At 42.0% G+C, this 17,031-nt stretch overlaps 1 protein-coding gene across 3 annotated transcripts in view; it reads left to right on the forward strand.

Annotated features, from left to right (window-relative positions):
- Positions 1 to 17,031, forward strand: part of SPATA7 (spermatogenesis associated 7) — an 85,514-nt gene that overhangs the window by 57,175 nt on the left and 11,308 nt on the right. For all 3 annotated transcript variants that reach the window (XM_043516068.1, XM_038407995.2, XM_038407997.2), the window contains exons 6-7: positions 4,659 to 5,140; positions 7,578 to 7,644. In XM_043516068.1, coding sequence (XP_043372003.1) covers positions 4,659 to 5,140; positions 7,578 to 7,644 — 549 coding nt within the window. The remainder of the gene's footprint in view (positions 1 to 4,658; positions 5,141 to 7,577; positions 7,645 to 17,031) is intronic.

Here is a 17,031-nt window from a genome sequence, read left to right on the forward strand (position 1 = left end):
TTATATACAGGGTTTACAGTTTGGTTCAATGGCTCTCAGCACCCTCACTATACAAATTGTTCCAGCACCCCTGCTTGTCATAGGCATCTGTAAGTAGCTATGACAACTCAGATTGTCGCAAGCTAAAAGAACTAGACGTTCAAAATGATACAAAATTGCAGCTTCTGTATTTTGATAGTATAGCTTTCAAAATGCCTAAATAATCTCATTAAAGGAAACCCTCTAAAGTCCACAAGGTTCTTGTTGCTGTGCGAGTATTGCAAATATTGTACCAAGTGCTTCTAAAGTTTGATTTATGCTGCAACTCCTTAAGCTATTTTAAAAAATAAGAGCACCAAATATACATTGCACAACAAAAACAAAGTTGTTGTTTATGTAAATACTAGAGGGTTTGGAATTTGCTCTCCAAAACATTCATATAGGTGGATTCTGAAACATTCCAGTCTTATCTGTCTTCCATAGCACCAAACTATAGCTGCAATTATTTTATATCCAAACAATCATGTAGTAAACTTTATTATACTGCTTGCTAACACAGGCATTTGTTTGGCATTGTTACTGCAAGTTACCAGTTCAGCACTTAATTTTACTACTATAGCACAATTAAGTTGGTTCATGTGAAACACCACAAAGAAGGATGCATTGCATCCCTACTAACTGTAAATATATAAGCTGTTTGCTCTAGTTATTAGCATGTAAACATATCTCAAATGGTTGTTCTCACTAGAAAAGTAACGTTTGTATTAAATTTGGAGAAAAGTGTAATGAAGGCAAAGGGAAATATCATGTTATATGTGAGCAATGTGTACTGTGATTTATTTTTGATGGTCTTTCTAGAGAGAGGTTTTCTTTGTTTGTTTTAAAGCTATTACCACAAAATACCACAAAAAGCATGTTTGTCACCTGAAATTTTAGTTTAAAACACCTTGGAGTTCTGAGAGTGCAAAAATGGGCTATTGGTGACACAGGAGTTAATAGCACAGTTATTAGAAAATAGTGCGACATCATTTATACAGCAAAAAGGCACATCTCCTGGAACTCAGAAAAACCATCATTGCTTAGGTGCACATAAGAGAGCAAAAAATGTACTGTTGGGAACTTTTAGAAATAGTTAGGGCTTTGGCAGCTGCAGAGCTGGCGCGTGGGGTTAGAGGCAGTGTGCAGAGCTGCCTGGGTGCACCTCTGCCTAGAAGCTGAGGGAGGGATGTGTTGCCACATCTGGGGAGCCACGCGGAGCCAGGTAGGGAGCCTGCCAGCCCCGCAACCCTCACCGCCGAGCACAAGCAGGGGTCCTGGGCTGCTCCCCCCGGAGCACCTGCGGCATCCCCCGGACCACCACCCCCAGCACCCCCAGGAGGCCCCCCTAAGATTTAGTCAGGGGTATATAGTACAAGACAGGTCACGGGCCGTGAATTTTTGTTTATTGCCTGTGACCTGTCCATGACTTTTACAAAAAATGCCCGTGACTAAAATGTGGCCTTAATCATGTGGCATTTGTGAGTAGGACATTACTTAGAATCAAGGCTTTGTCACGTGATAATCTGTAATCATTTGTATGAAAGCCTGCTGATGGACTGAATTGCATATTATTTTTAATTAATCTGTATAAGGAGCTAGATGTTTAAGATAATTTTAAACTCATACACATTCCTGAGTGTATTTTATTCATAAATTCAACTGCCTTGGCTCCCTTCTTTTATCGCTTGTAAAGTACTGTATATACTTCCTCATCTTTAGTCATATACCAGTGTCTTCTGATCTACCTATTCCTAATTAATATGTTGAATATAGATCATATGAAAGGTTTCTACTTCCACCTGTCTGAACCTAAACTTCAAGTTCACAAGAAATCTGGTAACTAATTATCCTAATGAATTAAATTCTGCCCTTCAGAAACCCCTTTTCTGTATTTACATTTGATTATATGAATGCTAGGCAGGCTGGCCCATTGAGTGTAACAAATAATGAATCCCTTATTTTAAGAAGCCTCATCAGTTTAAAGTGAACTAAACTGGCAGGTTTTCTAAGTTGCTCTTTTAGATTGAGTGCTGCATTATATAGTTTATACAGTATGATAATGAGATGTGCTAGACTAACACCATATCCTTGTGGCTTTTCCCATGGACCTACATGCAAATGAGATGTTTTTCTCTCAAGACTATCCTAGTGAACAGTTTTAGTAGATATAGTATGTGTTGTGCCCTCCTCTCTCACATAGTTTATACTTAACCGATTGCAGATTGTTCTATATTTAAATTTTTGACAAGTGGTGGTTGTCTGTAAGCTTCTGAGTCAGTTTCCTAGCTGCAGCTTGGCCTTGGAGTTAATAAACTGTTAGAAATAACTCTTGCCAGTTAGCAGAGTCACTAGCAGTTTTTCTATCCTTCTATCCTTCATGTCCAACCTGAAACTCAAATTTTTACTGCCTGCCCTTTGGTGGAGCAGGTTGGGTAAACAATGTATTTAGTCTTATCCCAGTGCAACAGAAAGAGTTTACCCATCTCTGCACTGTTACATCTCATTTTACCCAGCACCATTCGTCATCCTGAGTTTGTGTCTAGTACACCGGAGTTCAGCTAGTGGCCTGTAAGGCCTTAAATTGTGGCCTTTGAAGGTGACTGTATAAGGAAGAAAACTTGTATTTGCTTATGAATTGAAATATATTTTTAAGCTGAATTGTTTGAATAAACCCCATCACTTTAGGCCAGTGGGTCTCAAAGCCGGTCTGCTGCTTGTTCAGGGAAAGCCCCTGGTGGGCCAGGCCAGTTTGTTTACCTGCCGTGTCTGCAGGTTCGGCCGATCGCGACTCCCACTGGCCGCGGTTCACTGCTCCAGGCCAATGGGGGCTGTGGGAAGCAGCACGGGCCGAGTGATGTGCTGGCCACCCTTCCCGCAGCCCTCATTGGCCTGGAGACAGTGGGAGCCACAACGGGCAGAACCTGCGGACGCAGCAGGTAAACAAACCGGCCCGGCCTGCCAGGGGCTTTCCCTGAGCAAACGGCGGACCGGCTTTGAGAACCACTGCTTTAGGGGATGCCACAGAGATATTATCTCCCCAACTGCCTCCCACTGCTTCCCTTGGAGCCCCAGAGCAAATCAAATGTAATCTAGGAGTGCACTGAACAGCTTCTGTTCCTTCCCTGCTGCAGCTGCTTATGAGCTGCCCCCGCTGGCTGCCTGTTGCATAACACGGAGACAAAAGAGAGTAGCTCCGGTTGCTCCCTTTCCATTTTCCCTGCTGGGCCAAGGAAGGCCAATGGAGAGCAGGACAGGAACAAGACTGGTTCTGCCAGAGCCTACAGCAGCGTCTATCAAAAAACGGCTCCTCTCACCTGGGCAGCCACCTAAGGCAACCCAGGAGAGGGGATAAAATGGAGAAGCTGAGAACCAACAACCAATTATGGCTCCTTAATTCTGTGCCCCAGCCCAAGTTAGAGCAGCTCCCAAATGGCTCTAAGTTGCACCACCTGGTAATGGTCACCTTGGGGATAATACACCATCTGAGGATAGCAGGAATCCAGCAAGGAACAATGAGGAGAGGGGAATAGAAGCAGGCTATGCCAGCAACATACCTGCGAGAGGATACCCCCTGGTGTGGGAATACCATGCAGGGGAATTGTGGGTAGTTTCTACTCATCTTTCTCTTTCTGTACAGCACAGAGGGAGCTGAATAGGTCAGAGAACCAGTACCAAAGCATTGATTGTGGTCCTTAGACTTTTTTGAAATATGGTTGGCCCTCAGACTGAAGAGGTTGGACATGTCTAGTCCAGTTTCTAGTCTATACAAAGGCTATATGTAATATGGCACCTCAGCGTTTGGATGGATGTTCTGATCGTAAGGCATCACATTTAATTGTTAGTATCCAACCTACAACCTTTGAGCTTTAAAATCCTTCACTGTTTGGAGGTGATTAAAATTCCACCATTGGTGTTTCTTGCCAACACATTTGACTTTATTGAAATGCAAAATCTTTATAGAAAACACCTCCAATTTGGTTAAAACCACAGCCTGAGCTGCAGAGACAGATGTTCTTTCTTAGTGGCAGTCCTGCAAACTTCAACCTGGGATCTGAGAGTTACGCTAGGGATTTTCTTTCTTACACATCATCCTTGGCAATGAAGGTGTTCTGCAAATCAGTCCAGGCCTTCAGTTACACCTGTACAATATCATTGTCTTCAGTGGCTTTTTGCACTGGTGTAAATGATTGAAATTCTGAAGACAGTTCTGTTTTTTATGCACAAGAAAGAGTAGAATTGAACTCACTATTCCCTACCTGTCTGTGTTGGTTCTGCAGTGCTAATAGTAGTAAAGATTACTATACTTTTGTCTCAGGCTCCCTGTGGGCTTTAATCTATTGAATAAGGATGTGCAGTTTTTACCCTGACACTGTTCAGAGTAGAAGTGTACAGACATTTTACTATATTAATAAGTGTAATTTGTTAAATTTTGTTCAGTTTCATAATTTATAATTATTTCATATTTAACTATTTCCTTTATTTTGGGTCAAACCAATTGTTCACACTGATTTTCTGAGATAAATTGTTGCTCTTTGACACTCTTCCTATGCCTCATACTTTAGATGTACTCCATGTAATCTCTTGAAAAGAAACCAGTTAAGCAATCATTTCACAGAACATTATCATTTGTGTTTTTCTAGAGTTCACTTGAAGCAGAAACCAATGACCAGCTATCTCCTCATGCACAAAATGCACAGAATTATTTGTCTAGATCATTATTGTCTTCAGACAGGCAAGGCCTGGATCTTCCCAACCCTGCAAAATGTGCTAGAAAAGATACTCGGAAAACATCTAATGCGTCCATCTCTAATTCAAGTGTCAGTGCTTCAAGTTCACAAAGAAAATACTCTGGAGTTTCATACAGTTCTTCTGCTGAAAGTGTTGTGAACATCAGTCCTTCTCACAAGCATCAGGATACTGAATCCAAAGTGTACAGCGGGGATCTCCTAGATAGGCACTCTGACCACTTTACTGTCAGCCATCAACCATTCACTCCACGCACCTTAAAATCAGATGCTAAATCCTTCCTGTCACAGTATAGATATTACACTCCTGCTAAAATAAAAAGAAAGGACCCCCCCAAGCAGCAGGTGGAAGCAGAAACACAAACTGACTTGAGCAGGTAAGAGACTAAAATATAATTTTAAAATAGAGTTATTTAAGTGTTAATCATGTCAGGATCTTCATAAAGCTACATACGGCATTGATGTCTTCTCCCATCTATACAGGTGCAAATCCAGCGTAATTTAATTGAAATCACTACAATTCTTCCAGATTTATTGCTAGTGTAAATTAGAGCAGAATTTGGTCTCTTGTGTTAAAGAACCCTCCAAAGACCTGCTCCAGTCTGTATCACAGACTGTGGACATGATTCTCTACTCCCTTTTAATTTGTGTCACTATTTACAGCTATGCATTCTGGATTTCAGATGCTACCAGATCCAAATGGTAGTATTTTACATGCACTTTGCACTGATGTCAATGCCAACACAAGGTACAAGAAAGCGGACACTCATTCCTCATGTATCTGTTCTCCTCCCTGCTCTTGCTGTTTTTTACCCTGGCTTTCTTTCTGTGTTCTCTCACAGTTTTACACATGAGCCTTCCCTCTGCAGCTCCTGTAGTCTATATAGAGAGTACTGTGGTGCCTCCCTAATTGACTCCCCATCCCTTTTTGAAATCTCACCCAGAATGCCTTTTCCCCCTTGAATATATCTCTTAATGCCTCTTTTTTTAGATATGTGATTCTATTTTTAGTTGAAATATTTTAAGATACAGTTTGTGTGAACATTTTATACAAGATAAAATTGCTTTTTCTTGCACCATGCTACTGCTTGGAGCAGTAGACATGTTAATGCAGGAGAAGGCAATTTTATTTTGTATAAAATATTCACATAGGCTGAATTTTTGTTGTTAGATTTTTCCTTCTAAAGTAGATTTCTTATAGGCTTAGGGACCTTAGTCGCCTCAGTGCCTGCATCCCTAATACTCCTCTCTCGTCTGAGCTATCTATCCTACCTAGGGTTTTTACCATGTCCATCAGCATAGTCTCTGAGCACCTTTAAATGAGAGAGGTTCTGTGCATTTTTTGAGGAAATAGTGGATAGACTATAATCACTGTGGGGCCAATATGCAAGATGCTGAATGGGCTCCATTCCCACTGAAGTCAATAGGAGCTCAGGTGGCTCAGCACCCCGTAGCATCAGGACTGAAATCCATACTATTGGATTGCAAGTGGCAAGTGCAGCACCCCTGAAACCACTTGAATCTAAAGCAGGAGAATTGTTTTCCAAAATCTTGGGAATATTGAAGTAGGAAGGGCTCAGCGTCTGTCAACTTCCTAGGTTATTCAAGTAGGGTTCCAGATCTGGAACCAGGGCTTGCCTGGGGATGTAATGAAATGATCGAACAAAACATTTGCAAGAAACTGTGAGCTTTTCTCCCTCCTTTACCTCTGTTAATGTCATCTCTTCCTTTTGATATAGATTGTGACTAAAATAATATGGTCTAATGGCAAATATACTTCATCACAGATAAAATGCCAAAATACCTTTAGACATTAAAATTCGGGAAAGATTGTCCCTTTTTATAGACAGGTAGATCACTTAGATGAAATTTCCATTGATACCTAGAGGAGAATAGGCATTTTAATGTATATTTAAAATAAGTACCTGTGCCCCTTTCTTCTATATGCCTTTTTGCAGCAGATGAAAAAGATAAAGTTTGGCTATTTTAAATAGTTCTATTAAGACATTTGTAATTAAATATCTTTTGTTCTAATACATAAACCACTGCTGATTGAGTCTGATCATTTAAACAAAGATTAAGATTCCCAATATCATTTGATTTATGCTTCTTACCACAAGTCTTTCATAAACCTTTTTGAGAATGTCAGTTACTTTCTATTTTTAATTCTTTTTTCCTTAGCAGTTGAAGTTTGTGACATATTTCAGTTAATTTCATGCTCACAAAGGGTGGTATATTGGCCAAACTGGACACTCAAGCCCTCATTTTATTAAAAACACAGGCAGTAGCAGTGCAAGCATCTCCTGTACTCTACCCTATACTTGGAGGTGATTGGTCTTTGCTTATTTTGTTCCATGTATTTTGGAATTCAGAAGACTGCAGTTGTAGTAATTTACTATGTTTCATATTTGAAACATTGACTTGCTGTGTGTAGGTTACATAATGGCTCCATTGCATTTTATATTAATTTTTTGGGTAATCTCCACTCCCAATCCCAGACAATTATTCTGAGTATTTTGCTATGCAGTCAGCAGATTAATTTGGATGATCTGGATATGATTTTATTACCTTAAATATTGCCATCATTGAAAATTGACTCTTAGTTTCATTAAGAGAGTAGAAGCTATAGCAAAGATTTTCAAAGATGTCTAAAGGTTTTGAATGCCCAATACCCTTTAAAATTGATGGGAATCAAGTGTCTAGATCTTGTAGGTGGCTTTGAAAATCTCTGCCCATCTATATAAAAAAACCAGTTGTTTCAACTATGAGGCATGTATATTCTGAGAGATCTAATATTTTTTTTAAACGGTGTAGTTTTCAATCTGAGGCCAGAGAACCTGAGAGAAGAGATACTACCCTACTGCAGAAGATCATAACACAGGTAATACAAACAATATCTCTATCATCACTGAGGTGTTTTGACTATATGCTCTACCATGCAGAGAACCCATATTTTATCTTTGCCACTACAGTGTAAAAATGAATTAAATTTCATATTCTAGATGGGTGACAGATTGGGTGTGTGTCAAGCTACTAGTTCCAAAGGAATGAGCTGGAATGATAAGAAAGAATATGGAAAATTGAAATAGATGCTGAAAAACTAGTTTTTTTAAAATCTATGTGTAGTATGTGACATTTACAGGTAAGCACACATGTAAATATACACACATGAAATTGAGATACAGATAAGAATGCAGACACTTAGCCCAGTATCATTAAACATGAGACTGTACACTTGAAGTTGGTGCAGTATTGTAGGTAGGCAGATAGATAGCTCATAGGTCCACAACATAGTATATGGAATTTTTGTACACATGGAATACAGTCCTAGAACTTTTGGAGGGGGATTTGAAAACCAGAGCCAGATCTTTAGTGACTTATTTTAAAATACTATAGCTCAAAAATGGTATTGTTTCTAAGCTGGAATGTAGTAGCCCATTAGAAAATAGTGTGGACTTTGGGCTTTTGGGGAATCTTTTAGGGGGAAAGAATAAAAAAAATTATTTTCTTGAAAAAGTGACTTAAGAATCATGCACGGGAGAATTTGTTTGGAGATGAATTCTGTAAGGATTTTTAGCACTTGTGCTTCAATGTATGTTTGAGATCTGGACAGGCACACGAACCTGAATATTAAGAAGGAGCCTTTATATGCTGTTAGGTTAGGGAAGTAAAAAGAACTTGTGAGAAACCACTCTGTTCCTGAATATGTAGTAAAGAAGCTTCTGGTACTCCAAAAATAAAAAATAATTCCTGCTGTAGTCCAAAATGGAATCTTGAGAGCCATCTCTTAGTATGGACTTTATTGATACCAGTTGTTTGAATCAGATAGATCTGTACCCCATCTTCTTCTTTGAGTGCTTGCTTATGTCGTTTCCATTGTAGGTGTGTGTGCGCTCATGTGCACACTTGTCAGAGATTTTTGCTTTTAGCCTCTCATGCTAGCCCACCGGATGATTTTAAGGAGCACCAATCTCTGCTCTGAAGGATGGCCACGAACTTAGGCCTAGAGGTGGAGGAGATGGTGGCACAATCAAACACCTTGTTTAATGTGCTCTCCGCATCAACCCCTGCACGTGTCATGCTTCTGGTGCATGATGGGGTCCTAAAGATTGCCAATGCCCTCTGGCAAACACTTCCCATGGGCAACTCCTTGCTCAGGAGGTTGACAGCCACCTGCAGTTGGGGGCAATGGAAGAGGTCCCTCAGGAAATGAGGGTGAAAGGGTTTTATTCCTGCTATTTTTTAATCCCAAAAGCAAAAGGGGGCCTAAGACCCATTCTGGACCTGCAGCGACTGAACAAATCTCAGAAGTTCTGCATGGTCTCCCTGGTCTCCATCATTCCCTCCCTGGACCCAGGAGACTGGTATGCCACACTCAACTTGAAAGATGTTTATTTTCATATTTCCATTTTCCAGTGACACAGACAGTTCCTCTGTTTTATGATGGGTCAGATTCCCTTCCAATTTATGATGCTGCCCTTTGGCCCCTTGTCAGCTACGTGGGTATTCACAAAACGCCTGGCCCCAGTAGCCGCTTATCTGAGACGTTGAGGGGTCCAGATCTATCCTTATATCGACGATAGTCTCATCAAGGGCAGATTACGGGATGAAGTGCAGAGGAGTCTTGATCTGGTGCATTTTACCTGTCACGACCTGGGGGGCCTATTAGTAAATGAAAATAAATTGATCCTGGTACCACTGCAACGGATAGAATTCATGGGGTGGTCCTTGACTCCACACAGGCCAGAGTATTTCTTCTGGAGGCCCATTTCTAAGCTATATCAGACTTGAACTCCCATATAAGGGTCCACCCGATCATCACCACCCACACCTGCCTGAGGTTGTTAGGCCGCAGCTTGTACTTACATGGTCTACCATGCCGGCTCCATCTTCTGCGCTGCAAGCATCGTTGGTGTCAGTCTACACCCCCAAAAGGCATGATCTAGACCTTGTAGTCAGGGTGCCAGACCCCATTCGGTTGTCACTGGAATAGTGGTTGGACCCCAAATCGGTGTTGAAGGAGGTTCCTTTGCAGCCCTCTCCTAGTCGCTGACCCTGGTTTCTGATGCCTTGGACCTGGGCTGGGAAGCCCACTTAGGCAAGCTCAGCACACAAGGTGCTGGTTGCAGGACGATCGCTCTCTCCCCATAAATGTCAGGGAGCTCAGAGCGGTTCATTTGGCCTGCCAGACTTTCCAGTCCCACTTGAAGGGCAGAGTGGTACAAGTCCTGACAGACAACACCATGAAATTTTATATCAACAAAAAGTGGAGCCAGGTCGACAGCCCTTTGCCAGGAAGGCTCTGGGACTTGTGTGCAGCATGCCATTCATTTCGTGGTTGTGCACCTCCTGGGGACCTGGAATGTATTAGCAGATCGCGTCAGCAGAACCTTCTTGTCTCACCATGAGTGGTCACTTCATCTGGAGGTGGTCAGCATGATCTTCCAAAGGAGTGAAACTGCCCAAGTGGACTTGTTTGCTTCTCGTCAGAACAGGAAATGCCATGTGTTCTGCTTGATTTGAGGGATTGACAGAGGCTCCCTGTCAGACGACTTTTTACCCCCGTGGTCGGGGCCCTGATGTACTCCTTCCAATCAATGCCGTTAATCCACAGAGTCCTCCTGATGATCAAACAGGACAGGGCGAAGGTAATCCTAATAGCCCTGGCTTGGCGTCACCAGCACTGGTTCGGCACGCTGCTGGACCTGTCGGTGGTGGTTCCACTGCAGCTGCCTCTCTGGCCAGATCTGCTGTCCCAGAACCATGGCAATCTTCTGCACCTGAACCTGGCAGCGCTGCACCTGACTGCTTGGCTGCTGCGTGGCTAAATGTGGAAGAGCAGGAGTGCTTGGGCCATGTGCAGCAGGTACTGTTGGGCAGCAGGAAGCCTGGGGGTGGGTTTCATCTTTGGTCCCTCCACGCCCCACCCAGAGCAGCAGGGCTGGGACATGCTCAGGCTTCGGTCCCCCTTCTGGGGTCCTGCAGTAATTTGGTTGTCAGAAGGGGGTTGCGGTGCGATGAAGTTTGAGAAGCGCTGCACCACACTATTAAATATAGTCTTGATATTCATAGGAGATTTTACAATGATTTGATTAGTTGGTGCTTAGTTTTGTCTTTTATACTAACTATAGTATACTAATGACAGGTTTCAGAGTAGCAGCTGTGTTAGTCTGTATTCGCAAAAAGAAAAGGAGTACTTGTGGCACCTTAGAGACTAAGGAATTTATTTGAGCATAAGCTTTCGTGAGCTACATTTCCACCAAATGCATCCAATGAAGTGAGCTGTAGCTCATGAAAGCTTATGCTCCAATAAATTTTAGTCTCTAAGGTGCCACAAGTACTCCTTTTCTTTTTAGATTTGTAGATACTAAGGTCAGAAGGGACCATTCTGATCATCTAGTCTGACCTCCTGCACAGCGCAGGCCACAGAATCTCACCCACCCACTCCTATGAAAAACCTCACCTATGTCTGAGCTATTGAAGTCCTTAAATCATGGTTTAAAGACTTCAAGGAGCAGAGAAGCCTCCCTCAAGTCAACCATGCCCCATGCTACAGAGGAAGGCGAAAAACCTCCAGGACCTCTCCAATCTGCCCTGGAGGAAAATTCCTTCCCGACCCCAAATATGGCAATCAGCTAAACCCTGAGCATATGGGCAAGATTCACCAGCCAGATACTACAGAAAATTCTTTCCTGGGTAACTCAGATCCCATCCATCTAATATCCCATCTCAGGGGATTAGTTCTATTTACTCTGAATATTTAAAGATCAATTACTTACCAAAATCCCATTATCCCATCATACCATCTCCTCCATAAACTTATCGAGTAGAATCTTAAAACCAGATAAATCTTTTGCCCCCACTGCTTCCCTTGGAAGGCTATTCCAAAACTTCACTCCTCTGATGGTTAAAAACCTTCGTCTGATTTCAAGCCTAAACTTCCTGGTGGCCAGTTTATACCCATTTGTTCGTGTCCACAGTGGTGCTGAGCTGAAATAATTCCTCTCCCTCTCCGGTATTTATCCCACTGATATATTTATAGAGAGCAATCATATCTCCCCTCAACCTTCTTTTAGTTAGGCTAAACAAGCCAAGCTCCTTAAGTCTCCTTTCATAAGAAAAGTTTTCCATTCCTCGGATCATCCTAGTAGCCCTTCTCTGTACCTGCTCCAGTTTGAATTCATCCTTTTTCAACATGGGAGACCAGAACTGCACACAGTATTCTAGGTGAGGTCTCACCAGTGCCTTGTATAATGGTACTAAAATCTCCTTATCCCTACTGGAAATGCCTCTCCTGATGCATCCCAAAACCGCATTAGCTTTTTTCACAGCCATATCACATTGGCAGCTCATAGTTATCCTATGATCAACCAATACTCCAAGGTCCTTCTCTTCCGTTACTTCTAATTGATGCGTCCCCAATTTATAACTAAAATTCTTATTAATCCCTAAATGCATAACCTTACACTTCTCACTATTAAATTTCATCCTATTACTATTACTCCAGTTTACAAGGTCATCCAGATCCTCCTGTATGATATCCTGATCCTTCTCCGAATTGGCAATACTTCCCAACTTTGTATCATCTGCAAACTTTATTAGCACACTCCCACTTTTTGTGCCAAGGTCAGTAATAAAAAGATTAAATAAGATTGGTCCCAAAACCGATCCCTGAGGAACTCCACTGGTAACCTCCCTCCAACCTGACAGTTCTCCTTTCAGTAGGACCCGTTGCAGTCTCCCCTTTAACCAATTCCTTATCCACCTTTTGATGTTCATATTGATCCCCATCTTCTCCAATTTAACTAATAATTCCCCATGTGGCATGGTATCAAATGCCTTACTGAAATCTAGGTAAATTAGATCCACTGCATTTCTTTATCTAAAAGATCTGTTACTTTTTCAAAAAAGGAGATCAGGTTGGTTTGGCACAATCTACCTTTTGTAAAACCATGTTGTATTTTGTCCCATTTACCATTGACTTCAATGTCCTTAACTAATTTCTCCTTCAAATTTTTTTCCAGGACCTTGCATGCTACAGATGTCAAACTAACTGGCCTGTAGTTACCCGGATCACTTTTTTTTCCTCTCTTAAAAATAGGAACTATATTAGTAATTCTCCAATCATTCGGTACTACTCCTGAGTTTTCAGATTCATTAAAAATTCTTGCTAATGGGCTTGTAATTTCAGGTGCCAATTCCTTTAATATTCTTGGATGAAGATTATCTGGGCCCCCCGATTTAGTCCCATTAAGCTGTTTCAGTTTCGCTTCTACCTCAGATATGGTAATATCTACCTCCATATCCTCATTCCCATTTGTCATGCTACCATTATCCCTAAGATCCTCTTTAGCCTTATTAAAGACTGAGGCAAAGTATTTGTTTAGATATTGGGCCATGCCTAGATTATCTTTAACCTCCACTCCATCCTCAGTGTTAAGCGGCCCCACTTCTTCCTTCTTAGTTTTCTTCTTATTTATTTGGCTATAGAACCTTTTACTATTGGTTTTAATTCCCTTTGCAAGGTCCAACTCTACTCGACTTTTAGCCTGTCTCACTTTATCCCTACATGTTCTGACCTCAATTAGGTAGCATTCCTTGCTGATCCCTCCCATCTTCCACTCCCTGTATGCTTTCTGCTTCTTCTTAATCACCTCTCTAAGATGCTTGCTCATTCAGCTTGGTCTACAACTCCTTCCTATGAATTTTTTCCCCTTTCTTGGGATACAGGCTTCTGATAGCTTCTGCAGCTTTGATTTAAAGTAATCCCAGGCCTCCTCTACCTTTAGATCCATAAATTCTTCAGTCCAATCCACTTCCCTAACTAATTTCCTTAATTTTTGAAAGTCAGCCCTTTTGAAATCAAAAACTCTAGTTGCAGATTTATTTTTGTTAATCCTTCCATTTAGTTTGAACTGAATTAGCTCATGATCACTTGAGCCAAGATTGTCCCCTACAGCCATTTCTTCTATGAGGTCCTTGCTACTCACCAAAATTAAATCTGTAATGGCATCCCCTCTAGTTGGCTCAGCAACTACTTGATGAAAGAATCCATCAGCTATCACATCTAGGAAAATCTGAGCCCTATTATTATTACTAGCACTGGTCCTCCAGTCTATATCTAGGAAGTTAAAGTCTCCCATGATCCATTAGTATTTACTTTATTAAAAACATTAAAAAGGGCTCTATCCATATCCAAATTAGATCCTGGAGGTCTATAGCACACCCCAAGCACTATTGTAGGAGCGTCTCTACTAGTTTTCTTCCCCAATGTAATTTTTGCCCAGACGGACTCTGTCTTATCCATTGCATCGCTTCTTATTTCTTTACATTCTACCTCATCATTGATATACAATGCTACTCCACCACCTTCACCTTTGTTTCTGTCTTTCCTAAACAGCACATACCCTTCAATACCTGTAGTCCAGTCATGACTACTATTCCACCACGTTTCTGTTATCCCTATAATATCTGGTTTCACTTCCTGCACCAATAGCTCTAGTTCCTCCATTTTGTTACCTAGGCTCCTCACATTGGTGTACAAACATCTTAATTTTTGCTGTTTGGCCTCGCTCACATTTTGTACCCTATTAGGCACAGTCATTCTACAGCCAGTATAACCTATTAGACTAGTATCCACACCACCCTCGCTCCTTATATACATTCTCCTACCCACGGCTGTATCCTTTCTTACTTCGTCTTCTTCCCTCTCAATGCTAAAATCTGGCGTGGAGATTTCCTGGACATCTCCCCCTAATTCCTAGTTTAAAGCTCTCTTTATCAGTTGTGCCAGCCTCGATCCTAGAAGTCTATTTCCTTCCCTACTCAGATGAAGTCCATCCCGAGAGAACTGTCCTCTGTCCATGAATGCCTCCCAGTGGCCATACATCCCAAAGCCCTCCTTATAGCACCACTGCCTAAGCCATCTGTTGACAGTCATAATCTTGTCACACCTTTGTTGCCCTTTAGGAACAGGAAGGATCCCGCTAAAGATCACCTGAGCCTCAATTTCCTTAAGAGTCTTCCCCAGCCTAGCATAGTCTCCCTTAATACTTTCCAGTGAAAATCTAGCTGTATCATTTGTTCCCACATGAAGGATAATTAGGGGATTCTTTCCTACTCCCTTTAGGATCCTTTTCAACCTCAGGTCTACATCCCGGATCTTAGCACCCGGAAGACAGCACACCCTTCTATTCTCTGGATCAGCTCTAGTTACAGGCCTGTCTATTCTTCTCAATAAAGAGTCCCCGATCACATAGACCTGCCTTTTCCTGGTGACAGTGCTATTCTCCAGTCTCTCCCCTGTTCCCTCTGGCTGCAAGTTCTTTCCATTCCTGTTTTCCCTTATAATCCTCTTCAACCCATCCTGTATCCTCCTGGGGCTCATATTTGGTGTAGTCTCCCTTGACTCTTCTGCTTTTCCTATAGGACTAGCCTCTCTTCTCCTCTTCCTTACCTTTCCACCTTCAACAAGTACCTGCTGAGCCCCTGCTTCATTTTCCAACTCTGCAAACCTGTTCCTAAGCTCTATTTCTCCTTCACTAGCCCATCTTTTCCTCTGCCTGGTTCTTTTAGTCACATGCTTCCACTGACCACTTTCCTCACCCAGTCTCCCCTCAAAATTCCCCAGCCTTGCTTCCATCTGTGAGTCTGAGCTTTTCCCTTCAGATACCTCATATCTTTGCTCCATCATCTGCTCAAACCCCTTCCTAAACTCAATGAGACTTTCCACCTGCATCTTTTCCTCCATCAGCTCTATCAGATGGCATTTCATGCAGGAAAAACTCTTACCAGGTCCCCCCTCCAGGACCATGTACATACCACAGCTTCCACATCCAGTCATCCTCAATGTGTCTTCCACTACAGGAGTCACTCCCACAGCTGCCTCTGTATCTGTCATCTCCTTCCCACCTAAATCCTGTTAATCTGGGAAACACAAGCCACACCAAAAAGACCATTCCCCCAGCAAAAGCAAACCCCAAACAAGCACCACAATACAAAGTCCCCTTCCAAACTCTCCTGTTCAGAGCTCTGTTTGCTAATTCCTGTGCTGCTGCCTGACTGGCTGGCTACCTTTATAGGACCTCTAGTCAGAAGCCCCACCCCCTAATCAGGGCTCAGCTGCTCTCCCAGCACAAAGCCCCTACACACACACATGCTAAAAATACAAAACCAAGTACAACTACCTTCTTTTCCAACAGAACTCCCACTCAAACTCCCCTGTTTAGAGCTCTGTTTGCTGGCTCCTGTGCTGCTGCAGCTGTCTGTGCTGCTGCCTGACTGGCTGGCTACCTTTTTGCGTATACTATACTAAAATCTCTTTGTTAGGCTCTGCTGCCCTTACTCATGTTGAATAGTATCTTACTTTACAAGTAGTGCCATTGATTTCAGTAGGACTTTGAGGAGTAAGGTACTGCTCAGCATGATCAAGGGAGGCAGATTCTGTCCCTCAGCTAATATTTTTCAGATGAAATATGTAGCTTGTGACAATAATTGCAATAGAACAGAAATGCCTATCAGAGGAGCATTTTCAGTAATTTTTGAATGCGCACTATTGATTTGTGATGATAAGGCTTCAGCTCTGAAGATATTTTGTCTTAACATTTTTCCTTTCTGCTCATTTTTGTGTTGAAGAATATGTCCTGGAACTATTTGGTAGCTATTCTTCAAATAGCTTCCAAATTTTGGACCTCATCCTATAGCCTGTACACAGACACTTATTCCTTAAACCAATAATCCTGTCAATGTTAATAGAACTACTCACATGAGTAGAGACTTCTGACTAAGGGTCATAGGATTGGACCCTTAACATCTCAGATTATGAATGAAGCAAATAGTTCTGTTTATGCTTGGGGGATATTTGCTGCTTTATACCTTCTTGAAAATGACAGAGTGGCTGCATCTGAACTGGGTAGAAATTGGTTCAGACAAAGCTTTAATAATTAGGTAGCTCCCTTCCAGTCCAGCTGAGTACTATGTATTCATATGGCAACATCTGTCACATCAACCTTTTTTTTTTTTTTTTTTTTTGTTGTTGAAAGAGTGACTGTCAGTAATGGAGCATTAATGGCCTTTTCTGAGTGTTGTCATTTAAAATGCAGGCAGTAGACAACTTTACCATCTCTCTGTTTGTGTGAGTGCCTGAAGTGAGAGGGGATGGTCTGGAGGCTAGTGCAATGGAACTCAGCAGGGCTAGATTTTACTCCCACCTCTACCAGTGACACATCTTGTGTGGTTAGATAAGTCATTTTGGCCTGATTTTCAGAGG

Source organism: Dermochelys coriacea, chromosome 6 (genome assembly GCF_009764565.3).
Source record: "Dermochelys coriacea isolate rDerCor1 chromosome 6, rDerCor1.pri.v4, whole genome shotgun sequence".
NCBI classification, from domain to species: Eukaryota; Metazoa; Chordata; order Testudines; family Dermochelyidae; genus Dermochelys; species Dermochelys coriacea.